Here is an 11,367-nt window from a genome sequence, read left to right on the forward strand (position 1 = left end):
ACTCTGTGCCGGAAAAGAAAAACGCAAGTGTGAAAGTACTAACACAAGTGATACTAATTGTGTCCGGATCTGTTTAGGCAAAAACTGATTGATTTGCAGGCAAGTTGAATCAGTTTTGCTTTCAGTGTGTGGATTTTTTCTGTCCAGATTGTATCTGGATTGCATGTGTTTTTCACGCAAACTGAAGAACAACCATCTACATCTCCCTGCAACCATAAGTGAAAAATGCATTGCATGCGGTTGCCTTATGACCTTCACGCAAGCCCTATTCACTTCTAAGGACCCAGGGCTGCATGAAAAAAGCACAATATAAAACAGGCTGTGATTTTTCCCGAACGCAAAGAGGATGCATGAAAAACATCACTCATGTACACAAACCCATTGAAATGAATAGGTCAGGATTCAGTCCAGATACTATGCATTCACAACACATATCGCATCTGAATGGAAAACTCTCTTGTTTGAAAGAGCCCTTATAAATAAATAGACTCCTGCATAATGGAATAGGGGGGACTCCTGCAAAACAGAAACCGGACGGATCCATTATGCTGACCATAGACTTTCTATCATGACGGAATGTTTAATGAAATGCCTCTAATGGTCCGTGGTAACGGAATCCATAACGCAATTCAGCATATACACGAACCCGAACTTCAAAACTTGAAGTTCGCGCATCCCTACTGCACAGGTCACATAGCATACCTATAAAACTCTCCCTTAGAAGTCAATGTGTTCAGCTCCAGACCACTGTGTCTATGGCTATGGTTTTAACTGGCAGAATTTTTTTTTTTTAACACATTTCCTTCAAGCTTACCTACTGATGACCTATCCTCAGGATATGTCAATATCAGATTGATGGGGGCCCATCACAATGGAACAAGGCCATTAAACAGAGGGCCAAGGCTTCTGCTTCCCGATCCTGGATGTTATGTTATGCTTCCGCCCCCTGGTGGCTTTATTAAACAGCTGATCGGTGTTAGTGCCGGGTGGAGCCCTGTATTAATGTCCTACTTTATCCTGAGTATAGGTCATCAAGATCAAAGTCCCGGAAAATCCCTTTAAAGAGGACCTTTCACCGATTATTACAATGTGAACTAAGTATACAGACATGTAGAGCGGCGCCCGGGGATCTCACTGCACTTACTATTATCCCCGGGCGCCGCTCCGTTCTCCTGCTATGCCCTCCGGTATCTCTGGTCACAAAGTTATGGTAGGCGGAGTCTGCCCTTGTTCTGCTGTAGCGCTGGCCAATCGCATTGCAGAGCTCACAGCCTGGGAGAAAATAACCTCCCAGGCTGTGAGCTCTGCGCTGCGATTGGCCAGCGCTAGAGCAGAACAAGGGCAGACTCCGCCTACCATAACTTAGTGACTGAAATCTCCGCCTACTATAACTTAGTGAGCGGAGATACCGGAGGGCATAGCAGGAGAACGGAGCGGCGCCCAGGGATAATAGTAAGAGCAGTGAGATCCCCGGGCGCCGCTCTACATGTCTGTATACTTAGTTCACATTGTAATAATCGGTGAAAGGTCCCCTTTAAGGCTAGACTACTACAGTATATAGCTGAAGTGTGGGAGGAATCCTATACGAAACTGGAGAGAACATTTAGGGGGTAATTTATGAAGCTGAAATATGCCTATATTAGGGGTATTTTAGGCACAGATTCTGTTCCCTGCTCACGCCAGGTCTGAAGAAGTGGGCATGGCGTGGGTGGGGAAGGGGATATGCCAGTAGGTTCCATCTCATTTACCATTTTCTACGCCTGTTTCTGGCATAGAAAAAGGTCTAAGTGTAACACAGCTCGGAAACTGTCTAACAGCCTGTGCCTCTTCATAACTCCAGCGGATCCACCTCCAGCACAAGGGTTTTTAATGATTTGCGGGTAAAAGGCTGATCTTAATAAATGTGCCCCTTGAACTTTAATTTCGACCAGATCAGTTCTAAACTCGGGATCCCATGCTGTACAGGAACAGAGCTAACTACCATACAGCGACCTAAGGTCAACTCGTTTATCACAAATGTACCAAGTACTGAAGGTGATTCAATTTCTTTTAGATTGGATTTAAGTGCAGCTTTGTCCTTGCAACACACAGATCTGCACAGAAAGTCTCTTCCATTAGCATCACCATTTCCATACATTTTAGGAACACCAACACATTTCTCCATTTTTTTTTCTCCCCACATATCCTTGGGAAACATGAAATCTGGGTAAAATGTCTTTATCTAGACATGAAGACCCATTGCATGTGACACATACTGACTACATTGATAATAAATGCGCTGTTAATACAGTAAAAATCAATGTAATCACAGAGACACCAAGTGAAGCAAGGCTTAACAGAATACACACAATGCATCTTAGCTCTGCTTAGCACAATCCGGTTTCGGGCATGTTAAATACGTCTGGGGTCGTACAGAGATCATTGTTAAGTTACAGCACTAAGCAGCTTAACTCTGCAAAATGGAATAGAGATACGCTGGATTGGTGCAACGTGCTTGTGTAATATAAAATCATCCACTGTAGTATAGTATGCAGACTTCAGGAACATGGAGAAGCCAAGAGCACAGAATGTGTAGAAGACATAGCCGAACGCATCCAACAAAGACAATGTCCATCTAGGAAATGAAGGGTGGGATATCAAATATCATGAGATCAATATGATTGCTTATGCAGTGTGCAACAATGACCAATGATAGACAATGAAGTAAAGGAAAGTTCCACTTTTCAACAAAATTTCCTAACCCATTTTTTTCCTATATGATCCATTTAGTGCAAATTTCTATTTGCCTACCATAAGCTCCTACAAGTTTTTTCATTTAGCAGTGACGGAGAAACTCATATAAAGTCCACTATAATCAGAATGTTCAAGAATGAGACAGTCAGTAAAATATATCCTAGGCTTGTAATTGTAAGCACTTGCCAGCAGGATCAACCTTATAAAACCAGAAATACTTCCAGACAGGGTTGTCCCTGCTGATTAAAATGATACCTGTCTGGTAAAAATCGGTTGCAGCATTCCCAAGAAAAACAGACTTCTATTCTTCACCCAGCAGAGGGCTTCAGTACATGGAGGGGCGGGGCCTAAACCCTCAGCTCTCCAGTGATGGCCACACCTCTCAGTGAACTGAAGCCCTCATCGACATAAAGAATTAAAATAGTTTTTCTCAGGAGCACGACAACCAATTTTCACAAGTCAGGTATCATTTTAATCAGCAGGATCAACCCTGTCAGGCGGTATATCTGGTTAAATAGGATTAAACAGGCACACTTTAAGTATTACAGTTAGTGTCATGTAAATTTCCCAGGACACAAAGCCATCTCGAAGAAGACCCAATGTTTCAATATTTATAAAAATGGGTCATAGGATTGTGACGTCCATATAGAAATAATTGTATTCATTGGTCGCCAGTGTGTGGTTTCAGAATTTTTGGACAGCCTTAGTGATGGGATACAATGTGTTAATGTCTCCATCATTACTTTTAATACTCCTCCCATTCCAGTAATACATTAGTTTGGAAAACTCTTTTACTGTAGCTTGACTGCCATTTATTGTAGAATTTAGATGGTAGATGTCAATGTCATAAATAGAATGAATAAATGAGAATGGAGATTGCTGCTGAACTCAACGTCAGGTTAAAATCTCAGGAAATATGGAAGTAATGTCAGTAAAGTCCAAAGGTTCTTTCACAGGGTCCATCTCAAGACAAAGTCAGAACAACTCACTTTAGCATTTCTGGGCATTTTGAAAAAGTGATAACAATGCTTGTCTAAGATGGTGCTTGTGTAGAGACAATAGTGGTTGGCTTATCAGAGATGTTTTTCTAGTAGAGGCACTGTAGATTGGCTAGTCTGAGATGGTGGTCTTGTAGATTCACTGCATATTGGCTTATCTGAAATGGTACTCTTCACCATGAGTCAACTCTTCGAAGTTTGGCTTTTCTAAGAAAATGCTTTGCTTCATCTGTAATAGTACTCTTGCAGAGATATTACAAGTTGCCTTATCTGAGATGGTGCCCTTGTACAGACTCTTAAGATAGCCCTCATTTAAAGACACTGTGGGTTGCCTGATCGAAGGTAGTGCTCTTGTACATAAACTGTGGGTTGCCCCATCTGAGGTATTCTTGTAGAGACACAGAGGTGTTTCTCGTCTCAGATGGTGTTCTTTCTAGAGACACTGCAGATTGACTTAGCTGAGATGGTTCTCTTGTAGAGACAATGGGGGTTAGCTAATCTGTTTTCTTGTAGAAACACTGCAGATTAGCTCATCTGTGATGGTGCTTTTATAGACACACGTCAAGTTGTCTTAAATGAGATGATGATCTTCTTGTGACAGCACAAGTTTTCTTGTCTGAGATGGTGCTCTTGTAAGGCACTGCAGGTTGGCTCATCTGAAATGGTGCTTTTGTAGAGACACAGATGTCTGATCTGAGATGGTGCTAGTGTCAATAACACAAGGAGAACAATACTGAACTTGACATTTTATTTTTGCATGATTTGTTACACAACACATTACTACATTTTCATGTCATTCATAGTAAGTTATACTCTTTAGTGGGGATGGGGCAAGTGCTGTACGCTAGACCCAAATACTCCTCCATCTATCCCACTGTAAACCTATTTATTTATTTTAATTTTACTCGACCCCACTGGAACTCACAAGCTGTGTTCCTTATCAGTATGTCTTTGGAGTGTGGGAAGAAACCGGAGTACACGGAGGAACCGTGTGCAAACATGGGGAGAACATACAAACTCCATGCAGATGTTGTCCTTGGTCGGATTGAAACCTAGGCACCAGTGCTAACCACTGAGCCACCATGCAATTTTCTATTTCTCATAATCTATGGTATACCTACACAGGCAAACTTTACTGCACTGACATAATAAGACTTTGCAAGAGATAAAGGACCTTTGAAGAATTCAGAATGATCTAAAAACACTGTTTAAAAGTTGACACGGTGTGGTGTCATGTCGAATTACTAGGACAAAGAAGCTTTGACTCCCATTCTTTATGGCTCTCCAAGATGTTTCCTGGTTTCCATGTTGGACAGTGGCTTAAAGTGTATGTGTAATGTGCTGTATGGGATTAGAAAAACATGATGGCTTTTCTCCAGTAACAGCATCACTCTTGTCAAATGAGTGGGTCTGATGTGCAATACCATACTTAGTCCATGGGCAAGAAAGCTGAAAGTCTCCATGCTCTTCTAATTTCATACAGTCCTTTTACATACTCATGGGGTCCGTGATCCTCATTTTGCAGCCAAATATAGGACATGTTCTATCTCTTTGTGGAACAGATATACATGCAAAATGCGGACCATGGAACAATTGAAGTCAATGGGTCCACAAAAAAAAATGCGGACAAAACACGGATCGCATCTGTAATTTGTGGATCCGTGATTTGCGAACTACAAAATGGATATGGTCGTGTGTATGAGGCCTCTCATTCACTTGATTAGGACTAAGTTGCAAAAATGTCATGTGAACAAAGAGCTTGATGTCACAGACCAGAAGAAGAGGCCGCAACTGTCGAATGAGTGAGTTACCCCTTCAAACAACTAATAGGCGGTGGTGCTGCGAGTTCGATCTCCACCATTATGACATTGATGCCCTTTTCTAAGGATGTCGTTAATATTTCAGTTCTTGAAAGCCCCTTTAATCACAGGTTTTACAACAGGTCAGAAAACACCCTATAACTTACCCTCCACCATCAATAACATCACTGATTGTGTCTGTACTCTTTTATATGGGTAGACCTTTAGGGGGACATTTACTAAGACCGGCGATTTAGACACCGGTCGTAGTCCATGTCTGCTGCTGCGTGCCTAAGTTAAGTAGAGGAGCTTTACAGTTGGCCGTGCGACTTGCTTAAATCTATGCCAGCTCCCTTGCTACAGGCGTAGAAAATGATGAATCAGATGGGCCTGCCTGTCCGCCCCTTTCTCCCTTTTCCTGCCACCTTAGAAAAAGTTACATGAGCGGAGAAAAATCTCAGACTCGGCCACAAATCCCATTTGCGACCAAACTGTAGCAAAAGTACACCAAAAAGTGGTGTACTTCCCATAATAAGTGACCCCCCTTAATGTTCACGCTGCATGGTCTATGTGATTCCACATTTATCTTACAAATGTTGTGTTGATGCTTCTTGGAGGTTTATTAAGATCAAAGATAAAAATAATATAAAAGAAACAACGCAAAATTTATAGAAAACCAACCGCAGTACAGTGAATGTTTGTAGCTCTGTGATCTATTGATTGGTTAGCTATGCCTAACAAGAACTAAATGAAATCCTCAAGGGTTTGAAAGAAGCAGATAATGAGGTAAGATGTCATATAGATTCTGTACCTCTTGATGGCAGAATCAACGTTACTGATTTATTTCACAAGCCTAGAGCTACCATTTGTTCGCTGCCTGTGGGGCTGTCCCTGCTGTGTGATTGGAAGGCTTATAGGGAATGTTAGCTGGCTAAATTTGATATCTCAGCACCTTGAAGTCTTGATATGAAGCATAAAATATAGCTTTGTGGCTACAGAATCAACCTGGAGGATTCCTAGGAAAAGCAATAAACATAAATTCTACCGCCACCCCATGAACCAGCTTCAATATAGCACAATTATCCGGTACTGCAGTACAAAATGGTTTTCTTTTCCTTGCACTTTATTTTAGTTGGAATTTACGTTGTTATTTTCAAGCATGGTACTTCAGTCTTCCATAAATATCTTAATTTTAGAGATCCAGCAGCCGGGTCCACCACCTATCCCGATATAGTGGAGGTCGCTGTCCAATTTCTGTCGTGGAGGTGAACGCATATCTGTTTTGTTTGTAAAACTGGAAAAGAGTTACAGAAACAAACAGGGGTGTCCAGATCACGTCTCAGAAGCTATAGTTCAGAAGATCTTAGATGCTGGAGAGTCCAAGTTTTAAGGCACAGGAGAGGTGGATTACTGTGCCCTATGCAGCAGGATGCATGTCACAGGCGGTGTACAAAAGCAACCCATTGTGGTTGGAGGCAGAGATAGGAGCTAGAGAAGAAAGCCTGCTCAAAATTCATTGTCAACAGAATACATATGTTTAGGAAAATTCGCAAAGGTCACCCAGCACCAGGGTTGCAACTAGAAAAGGCAGAGCCCCATAGCAATCTTTTGAATATGCTCCCCCTTCACCATCGTGTGCTATAAATAATGTGTTATTTTCTGTATCGGAATGATTACAGCAATACCAATTTTATTTTTTTTCCGTTTTACTACTTTTGTACAACAATAGTATGTCTCGTGGAAACAAAAGGGAAAGCATAGGAGTGGTGTAAAATGGAAACTTTATTAATGTCTGTGTGAGGTGCAAATGTTTGGTGCAACCTATTTTATGCCGTGATACGAACGCTAATAAATGTCTGGGTCATGGTGTCAATAAAATACCTGATACAGTAGTCACAGGGAGGCGATTAGATGGGCATACACACATCTTTGCATTCCATCAGAAAGCCACTATGCTCTGTGATTTAAAGGGATAGGAAGGGGATAAAATGCACAGAAGTCCATGTTACACATTCCCTTTGGGCTCTCTACAGTACTTACAGAGAGATAAGATGATCTCTCTCCTCTCCCTGCAGCCTGTCAGCACATCCCCCACTGGCACCCCTCTCCTTCAAGCACAGTTGGCTGAAGATAAGAAAGGTGGCCCTATTAACCTGCTCTATATTTATCTTCCTCTCTCTTAGGCTGTTAATCTCAGCTTTAAAACAAGACAGGGATTTTGGTGTTAACCAGTAGATCCTCAATAAAGCAGGTCATAAATTAGATCTGATTGTCAGCTTTAAAACAAGACCTGGCTCTTAGCTCTAGCTGCTATAGCTCCTGAGATAGAGCAGGTCACAACAGACCCTTACTTTAGCTGGCTATGGTGTCAGCTACTGACTGGGCCTCCTTTATATTGCGGACCCTTTAGCAGCCGCTATGGCTGCTACAGCAGTAGTTCCGTCCTGGACAGTATATCCTTGCAACTGCCTCAAATTTTATAATTTAGAAAACAGCAAAAGACAGCAGGGGCAATGGACATTATGATTAAAGGTATCTGTCAGGCTATTGCAATTAGTAGTTACATTTCTAGACCTGAGATTATATAGAACAGTATGTATAGCATATGACATCAATTTGAAAACTTTTCTTATTTTCAATAAATTATCTTCATTTCTTTTTGATCCACTGAAATGTTCTGTAATGAGGAAAATCAGTCTCACCCTTCGGCCTTGATTTGTCTTTTTTTGCAATTTCTTATTTTCTGATATCTGGAAAACAATAAAACAAAAACTATAAATATTCGACCAATCTTCCAGTTGTCTTTATATCAATGTCCATACACAAGGACGTTTACGAGTACTTAACTGGGTCAAGGTCGCAGGGCACATTCTTATCCACGCTATCCATTCCGCTTCTGGGTTTGTATACAAAAAGGGAGGATTTTACCAAGATGTACAAAGCAGTACAAGAGGGACAAATTCCAACACCTCTAATTACATTGAATTCATCAAAGGAGCTTATGGAGAGGTCATGGATGAGAATGAAAGATGGAGTTGCATTCAACTGATGTTCTCAGCTCAAGGGTTGGCATAAGGCAGCTGATAATGATGAATGGATGTGACATATAAGGAAGCCTGCCCCTTATATAATGGTGTCCTATATAAAATATGAACTTGGATAGAGGAGGCACCATTTTTGGTGCAATTTTACTTACCTCATAAAATATCCAGCGCTGTGATCTTGCTAAAAATGTTAACCAAGTTCTCCCTTTTTTCCTGCACAGGTACAATAAATTTATTATTTTGTTGACTTATTTTATATGAATCCATGAATATACACAGTCGAGTCCAATTATTCTGACCAACAGCTAATATTCAGAGTAACCACTGTGTGCCACACTCACAGTAGCTAGAAGGGCTGGAAGTGACTTAATAAGGTACTGGTAGGTTGTCACAGGTATCTAGAGCCATGCCGACTGCAGAACATCCCACAGCTACTAGAGGGGGCGTGGGGGGGGGGGGAATCCATAGAACACGACCATTGAGGTTGTCCCACAGATGTTCCATCTGGTTCAAGTTGGAGGAATTAGGGGACCAGGGTAGTACTTGAAAGTCTTGGTCATGGTCTTCCAACCAATGTCAGACATTTCTAGCCATGTGACATGTCTCATTGTCTTTCTGGAACATCCCATCCACCCCAGGGAAGACAATCAGCCTGTATACGTGTACGTGTTCTGCAAGGATGGATTCATACCCAATTTGGTTGAGAGGCCCCAGAGAATGCCACAAAAACATTCCCCAGAGTATAATGCTGCCACCACCAGCTTGTGCTCTTCCAGCAATGGTTGCAGGGGGTTTGTTCTCTGATGTTTCTCGCCTGACACACCAACATCCATCCGTTCTATGAAGCAGAAAAGAGATGTGTTAGACACACATCTGGTAGCCCCCTGGTTCATTTTGGTGGTGAGATTCTCCACTGTGGCGTGTCAGTCCACCCTTGTGCACCTTTATAGCAAATGTTACACTCTCGTGTCAATGGCAGGTAGTGCTCCACAGTTTCCACGTTGCTTATTCACAATGGTGCCATTTGTCCACTCACGATACACTTTCACCACAGCAGCACGAGAACAGTTCACCAACTGCGCAGTTTCAGAAATACCGCCACTTTTGGCCTGAAAGCCAATAATCATTCCTTTTGCAACTATGAAAATACCCCTTTTACCCATGATAGCAACAAGGGGTATGTGTGCAGACAGCCTATCACATACCTTATATACCCATCGAGCCAGCTCATCACACGTGACTTGCTTCATGAGCTACACGCTGCCGGCGTCAAAAGTAGGAAGTGGTCATAATAATGTGACTCGACCATGTATATAATTTGCACAGTGTGTATTGTAAGCTGAGGAAATTATTTTACATGTCTGCATATTATATAATCGTCGCCTTCAGAGGCTTGTTTGCTGTAGGACATCCAATTTTGGTACTTGAGGACCACTAATGGGTTGTAAGGTACCAAAACTGTCTGTTTATCTAATGGCAGCTATGAAAGATATTGCTTGCAATACCATGACCATCCACATGGTGTGCTGTTAAGCTGATCACTGTACAGAAACACATTAAGGATACAGCCCTGTCATTCAAGAGGTTGTAGTGCAGTTTTCCATAGCACCACCTAGTGGTTAGGATGCCTATTGCAGAAACTTATATTCTTATTACATATTGAGGCATGTTCTAGAATAATATCTGAATTTCTATTTTTACCACAAATGACACATTTATACATTAACCGTTAAATAGCTCAAAATTGAGTCAACAATGCAGCTAGAGACATTTCTGTAAATGTAAATATGTGAGATCATTGCATAGTTTGTACTTTATAAACTTTATTTCGCCACATACCAATCTCCGGATTTCTTTCTCGCATTCCTTTTTGATTTTGGAGATCTCCTCTTGATGTAAATGATACACACTCCTAATTTCCGCAGCCTTCATTTTATCAGCTTGAATAACCACAGTCAATGCCTCCTCCACTTGTTTTTTGGCTCCTTTGAGCTCAAAAATCTCTTGTTGCATTTTGATTTTCTCAAACTCAAAACTTTTTTTGACTTCTTCCTTTGCCTCGTTATAAAGAACTGTCTTCACTTTGTCCGGGGCCGCGTCTCTCAGAGCATTCACCACAGCTTGCAGCCTCTGATTTTCATTATCTTTAATTTTAATAACCCGGATCAGTTCCGACTCATGTTGCCTCAATAGGGCTTCCCGGACGGCTTGGAGCTCCTTCATTTTCTCCTCATGAAGTTTGGCCTTTAGCTCTGTCACAAGAACAATGTTTTTATGTTGTTCGTGTTCTCGAATTTGGCGGATTTCCTGATTTTTCTCTCGTTCAAGCTTGCTTACCTAAAAATGACCCAAAAATATATATTTCATGAATATCTATATCTAAAGAAATATAACATATATAAATCAATCTATGACATAGAGATCATGTGGAAGCTTCCAAGACCGAGCAATTATTGGGGTACTCTAAAATACAACGTAAGGAGTATCAGCAGCTACTTCAAATAAAATACTAGGAAACAGTATAAATAACAGCTCCCAATTATATTTCAGTTTACTTTTACACTCTGCATTTTATCTGAATACAGTGGAGAAGAAAATGTAATAAATTTCTCCTCTTCACCCTCTACAACTCTTCCCTCACCACTCTTTGTTGGAACTGTATCAGTAAGCAATGGGACCAATCTGTATTATCCTAGCATCAACTCTATATTTCCTGTCCAATTTACAGATGTAACTACGGTAGATCCCTGGCATGTTGAATCTTGCTTGTCGGATCCCAGAGAAATTGTAGGG

The 11,367-nt window shown here is 41.3% G+C and overlaps 1 protein-coding gene across 21 annotated transcripts in view; it reads right to left on the bottom strand.

Moving 5' to 3' along the window:
* The window catches only part of LOC122940834 (janus kinase and microtubule-interacting protein 3-like), a 96,376-nt gene extending 85,471 nt beyond the window's left edge, over window positions 1-10,905 (bottom strand). For 20 of the 21 annotated variants that reach the window (XM_044297642.1, XM_044297638.1, XM_044297645.1 and 17 more), the window contains exon 1: window positions 10,414-10,812. In XM_044297642.1, coding sequence (XP_044153577.1) covers window positions 10,414-10,797 — 384 coding nt within the window. In that variant the 5' untranslated portion in view covers window positions 10,798-10,812. Of the gene's footprint in view, window positions 1-10,413 lie in introns of all 21 variants that reach the window. The other variant, XM_044297644.1, reaches the window with a different exon arrangement.
* Window positions 10,906-11,367: the final 462 nt, after the last annotated feature.

This window comes from Bufo gargarizans, chromosome 6 (assembly GCF_014858855.1).
Source record: "Bufo gargarizans isolate SCDJY-AF-19 chromosome 6, ASM1485885v1, whole genome shotgun sequence".
Classification (NCBI taxonomy): Eukaryota; Metazoa; Chordata; class Amphibia; order Anura; family Bufonidae; genus Bufo; species Bufo gargarizans.